Source organism: Hyposmocoma kahamanoa, unplaced genomic scaffold (genome assembly GCF_003589595.1).
Source record: "Hyposmocoma kahamanoa isolate Upper Pololo Valley unplaced genomic scaffold, ASM358959v1 78, whole genome shotgun sequence".
NCBI classification, from domain to species: domain Eukaryota; kingdom Metazoa; phylum Arthropoda; class Insecta; order Lepidoptera; family Cosmopterigidae; genus Hyposmocoma; species Hyposmocoma kahamanoa.
In genome coordinates, this window is record NW_020653945.1 from 12,075,251 (window position 1) to 12,101,025 (window position 25,775).

The 25,775-nt window shown below is 36.7% G+C and overlaps 1 protein-coding gene across 1 annotated transcript in view; it reads left to right on the forward strand.

Moving 5' to 3' along the window:
- Positions 1–23,288, forward strand: part of LOC113233168 (division abnormally delayed protein) — an 87,021-nt gene extending 63,733 nt beyond the window's left edge. Inside the window, exons 3-9 of the mRNA XM_026468184.1 lie at positions 5,638–5,981; positions 6,311–6,522; positions 8,847–9,015; positions 20,706–20,953; positions 21,036–21,159; positions 22,164–22,335; positions 22,486–23,288. Of these exons, the coding sequence (XP_026323969.1) occupies positions 5,638–5,981; positions 6,311–6,522; positions 8,847–9,015; positions 20,706–20,953; positions 21,036–21,159; positions 22,164–22,335; positions 22,486–22,631 (1,415 nt within the window). The 3' untranslated portion in view covers positions 22,632–23,288. The remainder of the gene's footprint in view (positions 1–5,637; positions 5,982–6,310; positions 6,523–8,846; positions 9,016–20,705; positions 20,954–21,035; positions 21,160–22,163; positions 22,336–22,485) is intronic.
- Positions 23,289–25,775: the final 2,487 nt, after the last annotated feature.

Consider the following 25,775-nt stretch of genomic DNA (forward strand, 5'->3'; position numbering starts at 1 on the left):
AATTTGAAACATTTGAATATCGACTTTCAATTGTTTTTGTTATTCAATTTAGACAAGAAAGATGGATACTGCGAAAATTCGAGTGATTTTTGAATACGAGTTCCGACGCGGAACTAACGCGGCAGAAACAGCCCGCAATATCAATGCTGCGTTTGGAGAGGGGTCTACTAATGAACGCACCGTGCGATTTTGGTTTAAACGCTTTCGTGATGGAAATTTCGACTTAAAGAACGAGTCACGAGGAAGACCGCCCACACAGGTGAATAACGATGAATTAAGAGAGATAGTGGAAGCCGATCCTAGTCAAACTACCCAGGAATTAGCGGCATGGTTTAACGTTACCTTACCCACAATATTGACTCACTTGCGTCAAATCAATAAAATAAAAAAATACGAAAAATGGGTGCCTCATGATTTGACAATCTGCAGAAAGAAACGCGTGTTGAAACTTGTGTTGCCTTGTTGAACCGGTACAGAAATGAAGGAATATTGGATCGAATTGTAACATGTGATGAAAAGTGGATTCTTTATGATAACCGGAAAAGAAAAATGCAATGGCTGACCCCAGGTCAAATGCCACAACAGTGTCCTAAAGCAAAACTTACCAATAAAAAGGTAATGGTAACTGTTTGGTGGTCTCAGCATGGTGTTATTCACTATAGTTTTCTCCGATCTGGTCAAGCAATAACGGCAGATGTCTATTGTGCCGAACTCCGAACCATGTTGACAAAACTAGCAGTAAAACAGCCCCGACTCATGAATCGATCTTCACCATTATTGCTCCACGACAACGCGAGACCTCACACAGCACGAGAAACCATTTTGACCCTTCAGGAACTGCAGTTAGAAACCATTCGTCATCCTCCGTATTCACCAGACCTTGCTCCAACGGACTACCATTTTTTTCGTGATTTGGACAATTATCTACGTGACAAGAAGTTTTCTTCCCAGGAGGCAGTACAAAATGCTTTCACACAGTTTGTGCAGTCTAGATCGTCGGAGTTCTATCGCAAAGGCATTAATAACCTTCCCATTAGATGGCAGCAATGTATAGATAATAATGGCAACTATTTTGATTAAATAAATTTCTTAAAAATTTAAAAAATAAACAATTTAGATTTTCAGTACAAATCGGCAATTTCATACTTTAACCCCTATTATTATGCATTCAATGAATAAATTTTTTTCCTAAATTACACTATTTTACCTATACTTCATTGACACAAAACACAATTTAGATATTATTTATTTAAAAGCTGACATTCACAGAATTTAAAAAAAAATGAAAAATACCCATTTAGTTGTTGTTGACTATTCGTCAACAAAAATATTCGACTCCGTTCGAACATTTTATATTTTCAGTCTAAGTTGTTTATGTTTACGTCCAGTGCACAGTTACTGGTATAAATAAACAAGTGTATAGTAAATATAAAACGTACAACTGGGTCACCAATACTGTTTCTTTCTTGTAATCGTCACAACTCATATTCAATCATATTCTTTGACGAAAAACAAAACGATATTTTTTTTTATACAAGTGACGGGATGAACAAGTCGTGCGCCTGGTGGTAAGTGTCACGCCAGTTCATAACAGTTGCAGTACAAGTCAAAGGGCACTGCCACTGCGCCCGTCACCCTGAGAGATAGGTTGAAAAGTCTCATGTGCCTGTAATTTCACCAGCACCCTTACCCTTCAAATTCGCAACGCAGTAACGCGAGCATTACTGCGTACCGGCTTGGCGGCAGAAATAGGTAAGGTGGTATACTACCCTGGACGAATTCTTTCACAAGGAGCTCTACGGCTACATAAAATATAATTGAAAATATTACGAAGCTAAATGGAAATACAGGTAAAAACTAATTACTTTATGAACACGGTAATAGTACAAAATATTATGTAAACGACAACGAAAAGTTTTATATAAACGTAATTTGAACACGACTATCCCTTGTTAGCCACGGTTAGTGTTTACCCGTGCCGTCAATACTGGCCTGTCCAATTTGCCGACCGAGTGTTTGTTAAACAATCGTTCTGATGTATTGCTCCCGGTGGTATACCAGCTATCTGAGAAAAAAAGTTTTGTTTTCCTTAGAGATTCTTGATCTGCCGGCAACATTTACATGATTTCTTTATAAATATTTTTTTCATTATTAAATAAAGTAGAAATAAAGTACTCACTTACTGCACTCAAACACTGATTCACTCGCTCATTAATTCAATCGTTTATACACTCACTGAACATGTTTACTCAATCACATCCATTCACCCATCCAAACCTCTTCTACGTAACTCCCTTACATAAGACACTCACCTAAGACTTTTGGATGTAGAGTATTGATCGCAGGATTTTAATCACCATCTTCTTGATGAATAAATATATGAATTGTATTTAATAATAACCCACACACTCAACATAGCCCCGCACTAGGGAAACCCTGTGTCGCGAGTGGCATGGACACATACATAGACACCCACAAATGACACCCAAACTCACGAGAGAAATAATTGTAGGCCATACAAATATTTCCCCCGGCCCAGAAATCGAACTCAGGACCTCTGCGTGGCAGTCCGGTATGGTAACCGTTCGGCCACAGAGACAGTTTTTGTTAATGTTAAAAGTAGTGAGATTCCAGCCTCATTATCTGAAACTGCTTGATTTTTAAAATAAAATTTGAACCTTAATAGATAATTAAGTTGTAAGGTGCAGTTATTAAGGTCGAAAATGATTTTTAGCCGATAAACTGTCATTGTCTCCGAATTGTAACATCAGATGCGAATCTACAGTAAAACAATGAGACCACTCCCGACTCTCGCACTAAAGGAAATAATCAAAGCCCCAAGGGACCCTTATGTACCGGCACAGGGCACTGAAGACCACACGCGCGCACCCTCTGGAATATTTTACCTTTGTATTTTATGACGGTACAACGACGCATTCCATATTAATAGAGATCTAATGATGTACAAGGTTTTGAGGGGAGCTAGGGTTATCGTTCATTGTTTTCTTTGAGACTTGAGAGTGAGAGTGTGAGAATGGATTTGCAATTGGACGCAGTTGGTGTAATCTAAATAAGTCCCAATGAAAATCCCTTTTAATAAACTCAGATCAGAAACATCCTCTTCAGTATCATTGATGATGTAAAATGATGAATTCATGAAAACTGGACCTCACGAGCGAGAACAAATATTGAATAAGCGAAATTTATGAAAAACCGGCACCATTAAATTAAATAGTTTTATATCAGCTAACTTGCATTAAATGCAGAAGTATCTCAACATCTTCAACTTTATTGGGCGATAAAACTTACAGCAAAATTTGCATAACTGTAATTAGGGAGCTTGGAGTTTTCATACAAGGAGAAGGCAGGGTGTGGCGCTACATTCGGTCAGACAGCGGCGGACACAACACAGCTTGTAGTGAAACACTAATTTTATGAAAGTGTGTGAAAGTTAACTGTTTCATCATAGCCGAGTGATTGGAGTGCTTAGATTGACATTTATTTATTGACTCGTTTCGCTATTATTACAGCACCGTAAAAGGACGTTAATTAATATCATGTATTACATCCTTTTGACTCAACGGTATGTAGTGTATTACGTAGGAAATGTCAATTAACCTCACACAACAATTATTTTAGTCTAACTGTTTGGGTTATTGGTGTAGAGAACGTACTTATCTAATTATATATTTTTAATCATTTAGTCGTTATTTATTTATGGCATTATGGTAACGATAATACAAAATAAATACTTTGTCCACGACTTCGATTGATCAGCCACAGAACAACTGTTATGTAAATTTATTTTTAGCAGTATCTATGATCATTCATTGTACAGTAACCATTTGTGAATGTGTTTCCCTTGAATGCCTTTAAATACTAGAACGAAAATGAACGATGAAATCAAACGACTCCAATGAAACGGACTTAATAACTCACCAACGGGCAAAGTCTTGGACGGAATAGAAACTGTATCTTTTCTTATTTAAGCAACATTAAATCGTTTCAATGATCAAATACGACAGAAGTTTAGAAAAATTCCCCCAAGAAATCAATGAACAGTAAATGTACAGTTAAATTAAATCCTACCTGCCTGCTCAGATGACGAGGACTACGGTGATGACTAGGACTACGGTGGTGCCGATAGTTAAGAACAAGAACGGTGACATTAGTGACAAAAGTAATTATCGACCTATCTCATTGGCCACAATAGTTGCAAAAGTACTTGATAGTTTGCTTAACAATGAGCTGGATAAATTTGAGACTAAATTGGTCTTGGTTTGGTCTCAAATTGGTTGACGAGATTTCTGTGGAGAGTCCAGACTTGAAACCAAATTGGTTATCATGTATTTGCAGATAACGACTTCACGCATTAACTTCATGCAGTCGATCTCGGGTGCATGATGTTGGTTTCGACTGCATGCAGCAAGGTTTACTTCAAGTCCTCACAAACAAATTACTCTACAGGGGAAACGTCCGTTAAATATAAAGTTTTGTTTGCTGTGATTTTTTTTATTTCAGAACTGATTGAGATATTCATTGAGTTTGATAAAATTAAAGACTTTATTTATGTCGTAACATTTGTTTCCGATCTTGCGAATTTATAGAAACATAAGCTTCAATTACAAAATTCACATCACAATCTGGAGTCATCATACAATCTGCAGAATGGACACAAGTAAATACCACTCACTGAAACCGAAATCTGAACTTACGCACGTAATATAATTAATTATATCACGACTTCGTAGAAAAAAGTAGGTTCGGTACTGAAGAAACCATCGCTTTGTCACCCATTTTATATGCAAAGCATCTATTTCACGGGGCGCCACCGGCAAGAGACGATGACACAACGTCAAAGGCCATGTGCCCTTTTACCCTCTGCAAATAAGAAACGATTAAAGAATCGTAATAATAATGTATATGTAAGTGTACTTTGCTTAAAGAAGCAAAGTACATTTACATATACATTACTACTTATTAAGTTTAGAATACAAGCAAAATATTTGATACTTATTCAGAAAAAACACATACCTCCTTATTATATACGTGTTTTGTAAATTTGCCGAAAGCAGTTTATCTTCTCTGTAGTTTTATTCCTATCTATAATATATATAAGACAGTACATAACAGTGTTTCGCTTGTAGTCAGAGAACCTTGTTCGCAAGTACCTCATCCTTAATAAGATGGGCATTCTCTTTCATTTCTTAAGTTATCGTTCGAGGAGCAGCGCTCTGTGAGTAATTCAAGGTATATCTTGACACAGGAATGCCAGGCTGATCCCGGACCCGCATTCCTCTTAGATAGCGCCCAACTTTATAGCAGGTGTCACAAACCAAATATCAAGAGGATGTTTGCCCACAAACTAAGTTTATTTACTCACTATTTGTCAAAATTGGAACGTAATTCATATTACGTAACTGTTTTCGTAACTGGTTGAGCCGAAATTGTATTTCGGCGGGATTGTTTGGATTGTGATCTCTTTTGCTTCTACGTATTTTTTTTTTATTTTTTAAACTTTTTGTACCTACAGCATATTCAAGAATTATTAACGTAATTAATTGTTATTGAAATTGGATGTTTAAAGTATCTATGCGTGTAAGTCTCAATTAACACAACGTTTTTCTTTCTATGTAGAGCACCTCATGGCGCTGTCCCACCAGTCGCAGAACAAAACTTCGGTGCTATTCGCGCAAGTGTACCGGGGACACGCGTCAGAAGCGCACGGGCCTCTAAGTGCACTTTACGATGATATCCGAGCGTTGTTGAATTCCCCGGATTACGACTCAACTGGGGAAGCCCTGAGTTCTCCCCCGCCGAGAAACCTTGTAGACAGCGCGAAAAGATTTTTCCGAGACATCTTTCCTGTGGCATACCACAAAGTACTGGCGCTAGAAGGAAAACAGTTTACCAGAGATTACGAAGGCTGTCTCAAAGTTGCTTACGAATCTGTACAACCTTTCGGAGATGTACCACAAAAGGTAAGCATTTCGTGAATTGAAAAATACTTTTAGAACTAAGAATTAATGAAAATGAAACAATCAAAGATATGAAATGAATTTCTCAATAATGCTGAGTGGCAGAATATCATCATAAACTCGGAGCTTCTTAGAATTACAGTAATAGCCCAAAATCCTTCAATGCCTGTCTGAAGCTTAGTATCTATTCGCTCGAATTATCACGACAAATCGAGCAAGGATCTTTAATGTCCTTCTATAATTCAATGTTTTCTCCTCCTAGATGAAGTTGCTAATTTTAAGAAGATGTTTTTATTTGTGCCTTAAACTGAAGAACATTTATTTGTATTTAGCTGGGAGACTCGTTGTCAAAATCGCTGGAGGTGGCGCGAGCATTGCTGCAAGTACTGGCGGTGGGGGCTGGCGCATTGGCAGCCAGTGAGCGCGTGCTGGCCAGCGCCGGGGAGGAGTGTTCGGCCAAGTTACTCCGTGTAGCCGGGTGCCTGCACTGTCGCGGTTATGCAGTACGACCTTGTAGAAATTACTGCCTCAACGTTGCTAGAGGGTAAGCTGAACAAACGTGACTTTATATATACTCATAATAGTATGTACATTTGGACTATAATAAGTGTTTAGAACATATAGCGTTATTGCGGCTGTAATGGAATTCCTTACTGCCTTTAACTAGAAATACATTTATATGGTGTACATATTATAGCTCGTTGACATATAAAGTACTGCATTTTAGTCCTATTTACAATTATTTAGCTCTGATTTTTAACAGCCTCTGTGGCCGAACGGTTACCATGCTGGTCTGCTACTCAGAGGTACCGAGTTTGATTCCTGCGGCCTTACCATGACCACTTATTACAGTTCAGTATGGGTTCGTAACGACAAAAAGCGGGATGGTGATATATATTGCATGTAGCTCTATCTCACAACGATTCATTTTAGGTCCTAAATTGAATCGTTATAAGAGATCATGGTAAGGACCCTGACTGGGAAATTTATTTATGGCCTACTATTATTTCTCTTGTGAGTTTGGGTATAACTTGTGGTTGTCTATATGTGTGTCCATGGCACCCGTGATACAAAGTTTCCCTAATGCTATGACACATAATATGAGTGCGTGAGATATATCATTATATATCTTATTTTTTTGTTAATTAAATTAAATTACACTAAAATAGTTTTTAATTAGTAAAAGTCCGAGTAGTGGCTAAGTTGTTGTTCAACGCATAGTCTTAGTTAATCTGTTTGGGCCCTTGGCTACAAAGTGCTGTCGTAGTAAGTTGCCGACTCGCCGACGACGTCTCATAACTTTAAATTATATCTAGCCCAGCCTTAACTTAAATAAACGATGTTCAAAGCTCGTAAACTTTTGTCTAGAAGAACTAATACTACAAGCCAATATTTCTTTATATGAACTTATTGTAGAACCCTCTCTCTAATAAAAGGAAGCTTGGAAGCCAAACTAGTGAAATTCGAGTGTTGAATTTAGACATAACAGTACAGTGTATTCTACAATTTATTTAAAACGTAATCCAGAAATGATTGTAGCAAATTTACGGTAAAAGAAATAAATTTCATTTAGTTAAGTTAAGCAACAACGTTGTAGCACTTAAATTTAACGACATCCATATTAGTAGCAGTGCGCCCGCCGTTACAGCGCCTGACCTCACCATTTACTGTCGACTTCTCTGCAGGTGTACTGAACCCCTGCTGACCGCTTCAATCTCACCAATTTCATTAAATTGTTTTATTTCCTTAAATTCCCAAAGACGTCTTTCATTTCATTAATTTAAAAAGTTTGTATAACAATAGTAACATTGAGTGAACAATGTCAAACTCATTGGTACTCATTCGTATATCATGTACGTTAGATAAAGAAAAACTAGTTTAAGGAAAATAGAGATATTTGGGGTACTCCTCCGCCAAGTTTAGTAACCCAGCCGTACACTTTGGAGTTTCCCATATCTTTATAATGAATTAATCGAACAGTATGATTATGATATTATCAATAATCTTATATACAATTGGATATTATAGATTAAATTCATATTCACTTATTATTTATTTTTCGCGGATTACAAATGCTTTTAAACTGTATTTTTAAGAATATTTGGTATATTATAATTAATTCTAATTAGCCTGTGGTAGAGAACAGTTTTAAGCAATTTTTATTAACATAATTTAAAAAATTTTGCAAATGATACTTCTAAATTGTTTTCTTTTTTTTAGCGACCTTAATAAGAGCCTGCAGATTTTAATATTTTCTGATTAACTTACAAGCCATAGGACAGCTTACAAGAACTAAGATTGTATTTATTTGTTATATTTACATTACGTTTATAGATATTTTGGTAGCTAGATACGTATACCCAGAAAGTAGGAACCTCCTTAAAACGCCATTGAGTTTATTACACCATGAACTTAATTTTATCTATACTTAGACAACGACATTTTGCCTTACACGATAGGCAAAATGTCGCAAAATCATTTTTTCATCAGAAAGATGTATTTAAATAATGTATTAGTACTACTTTAATAGGAATAAAACCATAGTATTTGTCTGTGAAAACTCATGTTGTATTATATTATACGAACTAATTCAAATAGAGGTAGATATTTATTGCGCATTGGGAAAGGTATTTACACAATACGACTTTTAAGCGGATTGTAGGGTTTGTTATTTATTTTGATACATTTTTTGAATATGTTATATGTTTCAATAGATACAAAACTTTAACCTGCCTATTTTTCATATACATATACATTTTTGTTTCCAAGTTTGAGAAATTAAAATAACAAGTAGATACATACCTTTTTAAATTTAAGATTGTAAATAGTTATACATGGTACTAATGATGCCGCTGTCATTGGTGACAGATGCATAGGATCACTAGTGGCAGAGTTGGACGCTCCGTGGGCAGGCTACGTGGAAGGCGTGGAACGGTTGGCGAGGCCTGACGCGGATAATGCGCTTCGGGAGCTTGAAGCCAAGGTCTCCGAAGCCATCTTGCACGCCCTCGAAAACCAAGTTATTTTGGAAAACAAGGTAAGTAATATGAAGCAACATTATGCATTTTGTTTCAGTTGCCATTCAAAATGGCAGTTTGTGAGCAGATGGAATGAAAGTATATTAACTATTTAGGATAAAAAAAACTGTATTTATTGTTTTGACGGCCTCTGTGGGCGAGTGTAAGCCACTGGACCACAGAGGCCGTTTGCACACCGGTTTTCATGGTGTCGTAATCTCTGAAGTCTCGGGTTCGATCCCCGGCCGGGTTAATGTAGAAAACTAACTTTTCTATATTGTCTCGGGCATGGGTGTTTGTGGTACCGTCGTTGTTTCCGAAAAGCACTTGGCTTTAGCTTCTTACTTTGGGATCAGAGCAACGTATGTGATGTTATTTAATATTTATTTATTTATTTATTATACGGTCACATATTATAATAAGTGATTCTCTAAAGCAATTACTATATATTACACAATCTTCATGGTAATAATAAACAAAAGCTCATATCTAACTGTTGCGACACGTTTTCTAACATTTATATTATTCGTTCTTTAACAAAGTAGGCGCCTTTAAAAAATTATTTTTATAAAATTGCACGCGACAGTGCATCCGTAAATTATGGTTAAAGCAATGTTAGTTTCATCTTCGGCCAAGGTGTACGTTCCATTTAGTTCTTGTTGAACCAGGTACTGTTCTGTAACTGTAAAATATATCCCTGTATTCAACGACTCACTATAATTTAACTTGATTTACTGCTGAACCAGCAACTAATAGAAGTTCCACATTTTGCACGCTATTTTAGCATGAAATTGCCGCTACAGCCACCCAGCTATGAAATGTGGCACCGACGGTTCCCGTTCGAGCAATCGGACTCATAAAATATACTTTAGATAGACGAGAAGTTTGTTAAATACCGTTATCAAGTATTTACACAGTGCTATTGGCACAATGCCATGCATGTTGCAGACAAAATAATTGAAGTGTTATGTACACTTCAATTATTTTGTCTGTTTTACAGTCGCCGCCTGCACATACTCAAAGATTTGCATTAACAGCTCAGCTGTAATGAATGTTGGTTAGTGCAGGAATCCAATCTCTAAGTATTATATGACGAAAGTCCATTCGGTACTCGTAAACTAGGGAATCTCTTCCTAGATTACGTTTACGTTGTATTGCGAAACCATAAACAGCGTTCAACGAAGGTAACGTACGTAGGCTGCCGGGTCACCCGTGGGCGCGGGTCGGCTAACCGAGCTGTGCGACTGAGATGGCCGCGCCGGCTGATACCTCTGTTGCACACAGCGGAAAATTGCTTTAAGTGTCCAATAAAAGCTCTTATCCCGACATTCAATGGGCTAAGCTAACCCGTGAACCTGCCGTTAGGCAGAAAAAGTCATCGGCCTTTTCAGTGGTCATAAATTCCTTACTTTGTGAATTAATCCTGTCTTTAACGGCGAGCGCAATTTAATGGCCGTAATTTACCAATTGAATTTTTTAACATTGGAGCGGAATTCGTAAGAATTCATTGGAATCTATATTATCAATCTATTTATAACTGCCTCTGTGGCCGAACGGTTACCATGCCAGACTGCCACGCAGAGATCCCGGGTTCGATTCCCGTGCCGGGAGAAATATTTGTATGGCCTACATTTATTTCTCTCGTGACTTCGGGTGTAATTTGTAGTTGTCTATTAGTGTGGCCATGGCACCCGCGATACAGGGTTCCCCTAGTGCGGGGCTATGAGTGTCTGCGCATTGTTTAAACTAAAATTACGATCCATTTCAGGAATTAGATATTATTTTTACAGTGGGCGTTTACAATAACACACATTCTGCAAACTCAAGGTGTGAATTTGACGAAGAGTGCAAGATTTCTCGCCTATAGACCTTTGTTTACGTGAAGGGAAACGTCGTAAAGTATGCCTATTGAACTGAGGCCATATATTGTGTGTAGCTGCGATAGCCCTCGTAAAACTGGTACTTGCTTTATGAATATTGAAATCGTGAAAGTTCTGATTGTGTAGTAAAATACTCGCGGCTAACCTCCTAGCTAGCCTCGCAAATAACAAGTTCGAACGGATACGATTTGCACACTTATTAAACGTATACCTGTTTGTTGACCGTCTAAGAGAAACTGAAACGAAATGCGTTTATTTGAAAGCCACGTAGAATTCAATGCCTTATAACAGCTTGTGGAACAAGATAAATAGCGTTTACCGTGATGTTAACGGCACACGATAGTTAATGCAATTTTATGATAAAATATAAATAACAATCATCTAATTTGCATAGTAATGTTAGAGTCTGCATTCACGTGGGGCGAAGACCTCTCATATTAATTGGCACTCAAACGAAAGACAATCATAAAATCACAGCACTAGCCGTTCCCGGGTCAGGCTAGATAATAATCAGTTTAAAGAAGAGTGTAAAGTCACTTTCAACATTTTATTAGGTGATAAACTTTACGCTTCTAATTAGGGTTAACTACATAGTGTTAATAGACTGACGTCTGCAGTCTATAGGGTTCACTCTTTCTTATTTCAGGTTAGGTAGTAAAATAGATACTTATTACACTCCGAAACTTATAGGTTTAACTCTTTACTGGAGGTTACTATCTTGTTTTTTTCGTTATATGTATTTGATTTCCCTTTATGATTAACACTACACTAATAGTAAACTTTGTAGTGTTAAACCACGGACTCTTTATCATTTTCATCACTCTCATTACGCCCTTACTATTCCTGTTTCCTGAAAGAGTTTGATTTTATAATTTAATATTTACAATAGTTGGTATTAATGCCTAAAAAACTTAAATTTCTTTTTACGAGCTGATTTTCTCAGGTTGACATTCAGGTACTCACTTTTCATGTCTAAATTTCAGATCTATTCTCATTCTATCGCGCTGAGATATCGAGTTTCTCTGAACTTTGCTATTCACTTTTCCCTGTAGTACTAATTTCACATTGTTTCTCAATTTCACTTTTTACATATTCCTTCTAAGCTGTTGTTGTTTTTTCATTCTTTCTGTAAACGTAAAGGCAAAGGTTTGAATCAATACAGCCAAGTCTTGGTGAATTTTTCTTCGTTTTATTTTTATATGAATTTAATTTCGACTTTAGAGCAGTTACACACGGGAACTGTTAGCAGCGATGCAAACGCGATGCAGTAGCGATGCGGTCGTTAATCGTCTGTCTTTAGACATACGCGTGATTTTAAACAGCAAAGCAAACGCACGATTGCATCGCTACACTTGAGATTTATATGTGTCGATGCAGTCGCGCGTTTGCATCAATGCAATCTCCTATAAATCGCAAGTGTAGCGATGAAATCGCGCGTTTCCATCGCTGCTAAAATCGCCCTGTGTAACCACTCTTAACAATATTTAGGTTTGTTGATGTTAGGGGACAGATATATTATTCTTCTATAATGTATACTTCCATAGACTATCCCAGAAACTACTCTCATCGATATGCGATCTTGGCAGAAGGAGCGTTTTCGCTCCTGGCTAATCAAATTTTGCCTCCTCATTTCAAATTGAAAATTTCACTATTCGAACTTCGATGTTCATTCTGACTCTGCCAAAGACTACATAGATATCGTTGGACTCTGCCAATTGTTCACTATAGTGTCTTTGCAGACATCTGGTATTCAACTCATTTCAATATACGAAATCTCACCATTTTGAGCCCTACACCTGGACTCACGCTTACGCGCCTGACCAGTGTCAAGTTCCTCAATGCTCTTACGCTCTTTCTACCTGGTCTGTACACTTCACCTTCACCATGCGATTGTGCAGCGACTACATACGAGTAACGCGCCACAGGAGTAACTGAAGCGGACGCTGAAGATGATATTAGAACTCCACCTCCGAGTACAATTTGCTATTATACCTATTGCTGAACTACAACCGCTGTCTCGCCAATAACCTCACTACGCCCCGATCCTGCAGGTGTCTTTGGTCTTCAACACTCGAAGGCAGGGGCCTGAAACTTCATGTCTCCTTCATCTTCTTCCATCTTTACCAACACACTTCATCACTCACCCTACTCTACTACACCCTAACACATTGCAGATTATTTTTCTTTATATAAATGTGTTATTTACTTTGTAACCCTGGAGGATGAAGTAAGGAGTCTTCCTTTAATTTCATTGTTCTTTACTCACTCTAAATCGTCCTAATACGACAACTTATAAGTAATAAACTTCTACAATATATGTACTAGGCTATTAGATGGTATTAGCCTCAAGTGTACCACAAAGACTTTCAAAGGACAATGGTCAATTGTCCTTATTTGGTGATTAGCAGCAGACGGCACGCAGACGCTTCCCGTGAGCCCGCGCCGACTCTCGCTGCCCATGACTCAGCAGGAAGGATTATGTCATGGCCTCCAAGGACACCGTTTCCGTGAGCCAACGTCACTTGGCGATTTCAAACCTATATCGTCATATCGTTAACTAATAACTTTTGTACTATATTGTCTGGATTTGAATAATATTAAGAAGTAACCAACAGATATATTCTTAAGAATGTTACCTGAAGAGTCACACAAGTATTGTTTCTTATAAAATAACTTCCATTAGGTTTAGGTTTTTAATTCATAACAAGTATAAAGCTGGTTGACTGTACGTTTGCAGTTAATGTGTGAAGCCGTAACCAACTTCACGCATTAACTGCATGCAGTCGATCTCGTCTCTCTGCATCGAGTCGTTATTCGAGACCTCGACTGCATGAAGTTGATAACGACTGCACGCAATTAATATGCTGCAACTTCATGTTGCAGCCGTGGAGTCGTGGTCTCGGTATGCAATCAATCTATTAGCAGCTTAAAATAATACACGCATGTTCCTTGAAAATTTATTCAGAATTTAGCATCCTAGAGTCAAACTCATGTCTACCTTAGTTAGTTTTCGACTAAATGCAAACTAGGCGTTGCTTTTATTTTTTTCATTAATGAAACCAAGAGACGGGATGAACAAGTCCTGTGCCTGATAGTAAACGAAACGCCTACCCAAAACAGTTGCAGCGTTGTCGCTCAGAGCTTTAAATCGCAAAGATTTGTGGGACACTGCGGCCGTCACTCTGAGACAAGCAGAAAAGTCCCTTGTGCCTGTAATTTCACTAGCACCCTTTAACGGCCGGAGCAAGGAGCTCTACTTTTATTATTTCAATGCATTGCAAATGTTTACATGGAATAAGACTCTATAGGTGATCTTAAAACAGCAACCGTATGTCTTAAATCGGAATCTGTTGAAAGAGATTCATAACGAAATCGACACTAAAAACCATCGATTGTGTTATTCACTTAAAGATAATAAAAACCTTGTTTACATTGTCCGGTATTGCACGATGGATCGTAAATGGCGATATCACAACCACCCACGGAGTAGCCCACGAACGGATCCATAATATCCACAAGTCCACAATTGTAAAGCCGGGTACTCACTAGCGAGCTCTAACCGTAACCGTTGCATGTTATGTGACGAAAAGCCATAGTGGTTCGCGAGCTTGCCGCGAGCGGTACGCGAGCGGTTCGCAGTGAACCGTCTGATTCAAGACCGTTTCAAGCGTACACACTAGAACCTCGTTACTGAATCTGTCACGTTACAATTACAGCTCTCTAATGAGTACCCGGCTTTACGATCAACGCGAACCAATATTTTTATCAAACTACGCTGCAAACAATAATCTAAAAGGTATAATTATCGTTTGTTCGTTCGTTTATACAACCATTGCTTACTAAGTAGGTATGTATATGAAATTAACGTTTCATTTAAAATTCCATTAATTTTGAACTGATCCTAAATTCTAATTTGCATTAGTAATTTTAATCTTCTATTGAAACGATGTATGAATACGTATGTAATTATCTATGTATCAAAAAAAGTAAAACTGCTTGAATTAATAATCAATGTCTAGATAGAATTTCCCTTTGAGAAAGCTTTGAGATAAGCAAAATAATAGTTGTAAAATGTAATTAAAGTTATCCCTAAGTGACGAGGTCAACGATACGAGTGAAAAGAGAGTGCAAAACATAATCCTCAGCTCGTATTGGACGGTAAGCGCAAGCGCCGGCGCCCGCCCACACACGCGCCGAGCTTTCACCTCGCGATACCTGGTGGTGCAGAAAGTAAGATAGTGACGTATTGAAGACACTGTCTATATACTTTACTGAATACAACTACGGCAAAAGAACAATTATTTAGGACTTCGTTACTATATTGTTGAAAAATTCCATTTTTTTTTAACACACACACTCGCACTCATGTGTCAACCCTGTGTCGCAGGTGCCATGGGTACACTCATAGACAACCAAAAATTACACCCAAACTCACGAGATAAATAAATATAGGCCATACAAATGTTTGTCCTGTCCCGGGAATCGAAACCTCTTCGTCTCGCAGACCAGGATGGTAACTGTTCAACCACTGAGGCAGTTATTATTAATTTAAAGTAAAATACCTGTGGATTTCAATCAATAAGGTATCTTATGATTTATCCCAATGTTCTATGTATGTACTAACCTCACATAATGAAAATATATTAAGCGAAGAAACATTTCTATAAAGTGTTTTCCCATGGATTTTTGCTATGCTTACTTCTTAGACCTTGGTAAATTGCGTAGGCGCAGATGTAAAGGTTCGATAGCAGCTAATCCCACTATATTGACATACAGCCGCGTCATGGCACCGTTTATGGGACCCCAATAGATGTTTACAGCTATGATCGAACCGTCGCGCGATTTTTGACGATATGATATGGCTTTCAACAATGCGATATAGAAATAATCATTTACCACAGTCCTACTTAATTGTTACTCATCCAACATAAATTAAGTATGGTTTGTATTTATTATTTTTATTATTAATTCAAAATAAAATTAAAACATTTAACAAAATAAACTAAAAACCGGTAGTAGCGCTATGTAAATTAATTATTAACTATATCATAGCTGTTCCGGTGTCCATAACAGAAACTAATATTTTATATCAGTGATTTTTTTATTTCAGAATGAGCTTTGCGAATAGACATTGGAAGGGGCCGTCTTCATGGTGGTCACTAATATAATATAATAGAAGCAAAATTGTGTTAAAGGTGACACTTAGCATACTAATCTTCTGGGTTGCTTTTCTTATGAGTATATATATATATATACTCATAAGATATATATAACACTCATAAAACATACACTAAATAGCGGTACATTTAGTGAGCGGACGGCGAATCAATTACGCAGCTCTATAGAGTTATTAATTATAGTCACTTGAAGCGTGCATGCAACTGTCGCTCCGGGAACCGTACCACCAAATCTGCCAAGTTTACAAATCGACCGTTTTACGTTTGTCCGGTCTACCTACTATGTTGTACCAATTAACCACATCGCGAACTTCTTAGATTGGTAAACATAGTAAGTTACATTGACCGACGAATGATAGCATCGATACTTGCAGTATATTTTAAACTGTTAACAAAATACTGTATGCCAATAGGAGTGAGCCTCATATTGTCATATAAGTTAGTGACTCTTTTCGTTAAATCGGATTGATATTTACAATTAATCTCAAATCTCCTCTTGCTTTATCACTGTTATTTTTTTTCGTTACTCTTTGTCGGCTTTGATAACATTTGCTGGCACTGTTATGTAGGAAAAAAAGCTATGTGTCTTTCTAATTCAAAAGCTGTATTCAAAATAATTTTAGTAGTTTTATGACCAAATTCATAAACTATTTAGGATGTTGATAATGTTTGAGACATGGAGAATTATTTTCGCTCATGTATTAGGTGTATGTACAATACACGTACGTGCGTACTCAGTACAGTAACAAATATCATCATTGCTATCTTAGAAAATGGCACAACATGGTATTTTAGTTGCTAAGCGCGCGTATTTTGTTCCCATTTTTAGTGGAAATTTTCCTTATACATTTTCCTACTGTGAGATGGCATTTTTTATATAATAGCCGAATCCCGTGCTTATCCTCGTCGTCATCGTGTATTCAAACAATACAGCCTTGACACCGGATGTTCTTTTTTTGTCGGTCATTCGACACTACAAATATCTCTACGAACAAATTATATACGGATGACTCTTTTTGTAAGAGAAGCATGGTTTTGGCCAATAGTTAGCTAATTATGGATATTAGTAAGCAAATATTGATTGAAGATAAAATTTTTGACTACGTTCGGACCCATTAGTTTTTTTTTATGAAAGTAAATAATTATCTTTATTTATTATCATTTTGAAAACAAAGCACGAGAGCAGGTGGATTACATTGCCTCTTTTACTTTACTTCTCTGTACTTATTTATTTCTCATTACATTACAGACCCCCAAAAAGTCGAAATGACAGCAATGCTTCTAAAGACATTCTAATTAATTGCTACTCACAGAGCTGCCTTATTCGGAACGACATTTATAAAGATAACGAATTAACGCAAGAGAGGAGGATTAATAGAAAAAGGCAATTAAAGTAATGGGAGCATGAGCCTAGCGGCGCATTAATTAAGAAATAGCACCGTGACGATAATTCCGCCAATCCATTACAAGAGAGCTGGCCGCTGTCGCGAGTAAGAGGCTTGTTCTACCACTTCTTTTTGAGAGCAAAGCTTGACTCGCCGTCTTTATCCTCTTTGTGGTGGTGGGTTAATTTAAGTGATTTCAAACACAGGTTTTAACTCATTCATATAGCCTTCATTGTTCCTGAATCGTATCGAATAGACTACAATCTTCATATTACATAACCACGATTTTGACACAGTACAATTTAAAATAAGTACATGTTCTGATAATTGTATAAATCATTATCATATTATGTCGTTCGGCGGCACGTTTGCGCACCCGCGGCAAGCAAATGCTTTCATTTTCTGCTGGCGGTTTTTTTGTAAAACCTTTTTGTGACTAAAGGCGAAAAATGTGTTTGTAGCGATCCGGTTGCGATCGTGTCCCAAATATTAAATATTTATTGTAGGTACATAATGGCACTTTAAATTGCTTTTAATATAAATATTTTATTTTGTAAATAAATAGTTCAAAATTAATAACATATAATCATGAATGATGTGTAATATTGTTATATGTAATATAAGTAAGAAAAAGCACCTTGTGGTACACAAGAAAAATGCGAGATATATTGTATACGCTTGTGCTTATTTGATACGTGATGTAGATGGCTTTCATATTACAAATATCAGGAAAACTCTTATTGCTTGCTTACTGATCTTTAAAGAAACATATTGTGCTACCGGTATAATGTTTATACTATGGTAATTGGTTTACCTTTTTGCTTATCTTAAGCATGCTGGCTTACGCAGGTAGAACATTAAACCTGAATTAACACATCTCGAGGCTTACAATGTATTAATTAATACAACTTTTAGGCATATATTAGTGATATATTTATTCCCTTTTTACTTTATTTCAATGAAATCGATGTTCTTTTTTGTATCAACTGATGTGAAAGAAGGCAAGGTCGGTATGCGAGTAAAGAAAATAATTTTTTTTTGTATATTGTCCAGATGCTTGCAACTGTAGAAAGCACTATAGGCAAAGATAAGTAAATAAATAAATAGTAGCACTTACAACACAGCCATATATAACACTTTCCCGCCCTAAGCGAATCGCGACAGATGTCAAAGTGGTAATAAAAGTTTTCCCCGTCTCAACGTTTGGATACACATTATACATTATATACTGATGTCCGTTTCTCCAACTCCCCCGGGATAGCCGTCATAGATATTTCAGAGGAAAAATATTATAACTAAGTAATATAACTTCGATTCATTAACTCTATCAGAGAAAGTTAAAATTTTTTGCCAGCTCTGTGGATGAGCTGCTTAACTTCTGAAAATTATGTACATTTTTTTTGTACGATAATGGTAGCTTTCGCAGAATTTGCTTAGAATAATAAATGATCGGAATGGACAGAGTATACAAATTCACATATACTTCATGTAATCACATAGAGTGGATTTTACCTTTCTCTGAAATCCCTGAATGATTAAAAACTAAGCAAAAAATCAAAACAAAATACTTTTGTTTGTACGTACTTACAATCACAAAAGTTTTCTTCTTTAAAATAATTGAAACTTACAACATACACACTACTTGTGTAATAATTCAATAAATAAGAATAAAGAATGAAGTGTTTTTTTTCCCCAATTTACATATTTTCCAAATATAACATTTACTGTTTTCTAACAATGAAGACATTGTCCACATTCTCTTCGTTTCCTGGGTCGTCGCTGCTCTGAGCCAGTCGCCATGAAGCGAAATAATGCAATTGGTTGGATAATTAAATGCTTATTTTACCTACAATTCGGTTGCTCAGCAAGATGCATTTTTCGAAAAAATCTTCACGACACCGGGATTGGATAACAAAAATGAACGTTTAAAATGTTAAGATGTTAAATGTTAATGTTAAGATTCTAGTTATTTACAGTACTGAGATTCAGTTGTCGTATTCCTGGTCAGACCTTTAAGATTTATAATGAGGCAAAATCTTATGTGTTTAAAATATAAAAATCATGTTACGCCATGCCGGAATTTAAAATCATGGGAGAATTTAACTTAACTTTTATTTAACACTTACTTATAAAAGCATCTTAATATCCGCCCACTAATTTTACTTCCTTGAAATTAAGGTAAATATAGTCTGCATATTCAATCCAAGTTCTGATGATAAAACTTGGTAACAGAAAAACAAATTATTAACTATGATTTTTAAAGAAATAAAAAAGCATAGCATAGGCTCTACTGTTAGTAGAGAAGAACTAGGTTTAATATCGTGTTGCAAATCGAGCCAAATAACTACTCGTATGTGAAAAATATGTAAAAGAAACCATTTGCACTGTTATTATTAATCAAAAGGACCGAAGAATCTCGTTCATAGAATTGCTGTGCCTCGAGAGCTCGTCGAATTTTCTTTTAGATAATTGTAAAGCGGTTGTATCACACTATTGGCGAGTATGGGCCTATTTGCGTCTCGCAATGCGCCCGCGCCGCGCCGCCGCCACACGTTCTTGGTTTATTTGCGTGTGTCGCGCGTCGCTCCGGGCGTTCACACGCCGCCGGCACGCGATCTGCTCGCCTGCCGACATATATATCAATGATTATTATGCCATTCCGGTTGTAATTTTGAACTGTCGCTATGATGAAATGTTATATAAAAATTAAGTATTACATTGGGCACTAAGTCACCAAATAACACTATGTCAATATCTTAGTGTTTGACTTCTCGTAGACATGTCTGTATTTGATGACTTGACATCTATTTGATGTAGTTTGAATAGATTTCACGTTGCTTGTTTCTGATGCACCAATTTTAACTACGAGGTCTGAGTTGCTATCGATCAATTGCCCTCCAAATATTTTGACACGAATACCGATGTCGATTCGATGATATTATTCACGCAGTGCTTCCGCTGAGAAGGCAGCAGCTACAAGCTTCTTGTTTCTGACAAATGACATGACCTTATCGATCGCCGCCTTAGCGAGTAATTTATCTTCATCTGCCCGAAACTTGTTGATTTACATCTACCGTTTTTATCACTTAAAACGTGAGAGATAATGCATTCCATAATGGATTACGTTCTGAATTTTCAGTCCTATTCTCGAGATTAATTTGCAAATTATGTTGACAATAAACTACGCTCCGCAGATCAAATGCATATTCGTTCTTTGTAATTATGCTCTGAGAGCAATGCAGAAATTTGAAATTCTTTTATTGTTCAGGTCCGTCAGGAATGTGGTCCTCCTACGACAATAGATGTTCCGGAATTGAACGTCCCGCGGCCCACGCCAGGAGCAATGCGACGTGATCCCCTTCGCACCCCGCCTTCTGACGCCGAACTGTTGCTATTCGCAGCCAATCTAGCTGAAAAGAAAAAGTTGTTCGCTTCATTAGCAGACAAAGTGTGCGATGAAACTGACTTCGCACATGATGGCAATGAAGTCTGTTGGAATGGAGACTCTATTGGAGAGTAAGTAACTATTCTAGGTTTAATATAATTGCTTTTATGACTTATTAAAATACGACTACTTATTTAATTTTGGATTATTTAGGTACACGAAACCTCTAGTAGCATCAGCTTCATTAAGTGATCAGAAGTATAATCCGGAAGTAACCGGAGGTAAGCCGGATATACGAGTGGCCGCTCTAGGAGACAAACTGCGACAAGTAAGACAGGTGAGGATTCCAAATGTTAACTTTAACCTTTAACAAACATGCTCCCTCATACACAACTGCATAATATAGTGAACTATTGAAACCTAATATTTTTGGGAAATCCACAAACTATATTAAAAACGAATAAAGTGTGTAAAGTGCACTCGCCATGAATACCATTTGACTGGTACTAAATAAATACAACATAAATTATTTAATACGACAAATATATTAATTTATTTCTTGCTTTATTTATTTTGCCAGGTTCCCAAAAGTATTACTTTTCCAATTTTAGCACTTTATTATTGAGGATGCGATGTGTTAGCTGGTCTATTTCTTTTTTACTATAAAAGCAAACAATTTTTTAAATATTATTATTTTCACGAAATGACATGACGATGCGTATGATATTGTGTTTGACAGGGTGCTTATGGAAATGGAAATGTAAAGTCGTTGTGAAACAAACTAGCAACTCTGTAGTCGCGAAGTTTACGAGGATGACAATTTATTTTAACAGGATTTTATTTATGAAATAATCAACTATCTGATAAGCAGGTAGAAATGCGGTAAAGTCACCTGATCAACATTTTCTCCCATGATAGCTATAAATGTAATCGGGAACTTGCTCATTATGTATATTCGTATAGTTCATTAGTTAAGATGAGATCTATTCTTGGAATGATACATAGTCGTTAGGATTGCCCGCAATGATCGTAAACCAGTCTGCAAATTGCGCTTTTAACGACTTTGGCTACCAGCTGTGATGATTGATGAGTGCGCAGTGATGTGACGCGTTAGCTTTCCTCATATTGCTTGAACAGTAGCCGACGTGGTATTCATAGGTGGGTATAGCAAAAACTCGTGTATAGGTGGCAGCATCTGCGTTAATTACCATGTCATTCATGTTTGTAATTGTATTCCACACGTAATATGATAATTAAAAAAAAAATAGCTACAACACGTTATGTCGGAGATACTTGGAGGGTTCGATATGAGTTTTCTGATAGAAACTTTACTTTAATTAGTTGCTGGTGTCGCACGCATGGGGCGGCAACGTGCCAATGGCGGAGGCATTCATGCAAGGCGATGAGGCTGGCGACGAGGGTTCCGGTTCTGGAGGACGAAGCTACCCCGACGACGATGCTGGTTATGACTCTGAAGGATCGGGAGATGAGGGATCTGGTATTCCAGATATTAGTAAGTCTCAAGATCATTTTGATTGTGTTCATCACCCTGACTTGATATTTGTAAATAAGTATAATATAATATCAAAGTTACTCCTTTTTCTGTTGAACGTAATATTGACGCGGAATTTGATTATAATAAAATTATTTTTCTTCACAACAGAAAGCGCAAAGACGTATCCTGGCGTGGATGACAAGACTTACCATGGCGGGCTCCCACCAAAGACAGACTCCGCTGCTACAGCACAGCCGTTGTTCTCCGTAATGTTGATGATGCTACTATACAGCGTTGGTAGCTGTCTTACTTAAGCAGCCGAATCTCGCAGCTGAGATACAGCACTAACATCGCAGCCCTATAAGCGCGACCATCTCCATATCAAAGTGTGAAGTGACGTGCGAATGCAACAGTTACGTGTGAGTGAGAGACTGCTAAATGCATTAGTAGTTAAGTAGTCTGACTTTATAAAAGACACGTCATTTTGTTGCAGTCCCTAGCTCGATACAGCAGGCGAGCACTGGATTTTAGAGTGTTAAAATATATTAAGGTATGCAGCTTACAGTAGCTAGTCCCAAACTAGATTCCGACGCCATCTGTCCACTTTTACAAAGATTCATTGTAAGTTTTTATAATGAAATCTCAGTTTAGTGGAGCAAACTGACTTGGAGCATTTAAATTTATCTACGTATTGAATCCGCAGATGTACAGAGCATATCATTGTGTATTCATTTTGTAAATATTTTACGGAATTTTGTAGATTAGGTGGATATTATAATGAATATTATGTAATGGAAGCTTTACAAATACTTCTGCATTTAAACACTTTGAAGTGGATAGTGAAATTGTCATAATAATGAAATTAAATATTATTTAAAAATGTTTAAAACTTGTTATGTGTACTAGCTGATCGGCAATAATTTTATTAAGAAAAAAGTATAACGATTAGAGGAGAGTTGTAACAATACTTTAAGGATTGACTGTACAGAGATGTAAATATCTAAAATCCTACTGGTCTAGGTGCTTAGCTAGTAAATATATTTTGTTGCCATATTAATATTACGTATATTATTATTTATAATATTAATTTTATTAAGTCATAATTTAATGTAATACAACATTATGTGATACAGGTTAGGTGTTAAGTTAATGCAGTAGCATTGAATTATTTATATTCGCCTTAGTTATTGTGTTGTATGTACATTAATTTTAATTGCAATCATTCGTAGACGAGCATCTACAATTTCCAAGCAAGTAATAAGCACAATGTTGTTGTAATAGATTTACGTCTATAATCTTAAAAAGGGCCTACGTTAATGGCCTCTAATGGAAAATTCTCTATTACTCCAGTAAACATCTTTTTTACTTTTTCCGATTTTATAAGACCACGAGATGAAACATTTCACTTTTAATAATTTCGTGACGTCGGAGAACATTTCAACTACAGAGTACTGAAAGACCTTATGTAGTTAATATATGATACTAAAAAAAATAATAAATAATATGTAATTCGTAAATATTAATGGATTTTATTGTAAATTGCTTTAATTGGTAGTGGAGACGCCCTGCACCAGCGCCGCCATGTGATGGTAGGGCGGTGGGGGCATGTAAATGTATTGTAGATTATATGAATTGATTCAAATTTGCCACGATCCACACATGAGTCAGGCTATATTCGACACAGACTGTTATATAACGAATGCTAATCTGCATGTCTTGTAAATCTACAAGGCCGGAATGTGACAAGTATGAATAGCGGCAAATATGGACCAATTCGACAATTATGTGGGTTGTTGAGCGTGTAGTGAGGACCATTGGGAAGATATGTGAATATTTACTTCGAAATCTACTGACACTTTCATGAAATCCTTTCCTTACTTCACAATACTTTCATAAGCAAAAAAGGTTCCAGGAAAAGGTTAAAAAGAGGCATTTACCTTACTTATAAATGATTTAAAAAAAAATACGTATAATCTGCTTAACCGAATTTACAAGTATAATTTATACAAAGAAGTACGTACAGTAATCATGTGTATCCTTTCATAATGAAAAATTAATATAATAAAGCCTACGCCTTACATGATATTGTCAGCAGATAGAGACATAATGTATTTCTGAAACATGTAAATATTGTTGGAAAGATGAGAGCATATGAGTCGGAGACAATCGCTGTTAAATTTGAGTATATATTATGGAAATAAACTCTGTACTATATATAGTTCATTAATTTTATTATGTTCTCCTGTGAACCTAAAATATTCATAAGGTTGCGAAAATGTTTTCACTTGTTATATCAGATTATCAAGAACATACTGAAGCGCTGATATTATGAAAAGCTATTATAAGCAAAGCTTGGAATATCGGTATTTTCAGGAATAGGTACCACTAAGCTTACAGTAACGGTACTTGAGATGCTACGGGTATAAATTTATACCTTTATTTTGAGGAACCGGTACAACTTGAGTTGTGAATACAGTTGATTAGTTTTTTCGCTCAATCGCTTAGTTCTATTCTCCATTGGTACAGGTATTCAGTTATTGAAATGGAAATATAAATGAAATAAGTCCATTTAATAGATGTGTAGCGAGGTCAACGCGTAGCAGTGCGCAGAACGACGGATAAAGATGCCAAATTGTAAGTGTACTGTAAGTGGTATATTTCGACAACTTTCGTGAATATGACAAATGGCTAAAGTAAACAATACTAAGGACCCAACACTGTGTCGCTAGAGTGTGAGAGCACTGTCTCTAGTGCCGAAGTTACAAAGTAGCAGAATTAGGGCCGACAAGTCTTAAATGCTTGAATGATGCCGTTGAGTGCCAAATAGCGACGCAAAGAAAGAAAGTATTGATCATACAAAATATATGGGGAGCAATGGAGATAAATGTAGTACTCATATTGTAGTTGTTATCCATGTATTTTTGGTAACAGTTGCGAGCTCTGATTGTAAAGTATGATCTATCTCCTATCTTTACTCGTCTTGCGTAGCATGGTCGGGTTCTGCCGGCGTCGTTCCGACATTTCAGGAGTCATTCGTCGGGGGCTTTTGATCCTGTAGGTAAAATAATAGACATATCATTATATATTCCTGACGCCGCAGCCTGTTTTTCAGCTGGATCAGAACTACATATTTTCGAACTTTATTAAAAATCCGTTGTGTTGATTTTTGACGTGTACAATTGATCCCTAATAGTAGTTCTCCGTAATTCCCGTTCCCTGTATATATTATAACTATCAAAATATTGGGGCTGAAATTAAGTATTTAGGTTTCAGGTTTATATGGCGGCCATCTTATTTGAATTTCGAACATCTTTTACTTATGTTGCCGCATGGTATAATTTCTGATATTTTTCCCGTGAATTTGGGACTAATAACACAGGCCTGCGAACGAATACAATGTTTTAATATTGTTTTATTTCCGTGACGAGAAGTTTTTTCACTTTACATTATTATCAGTT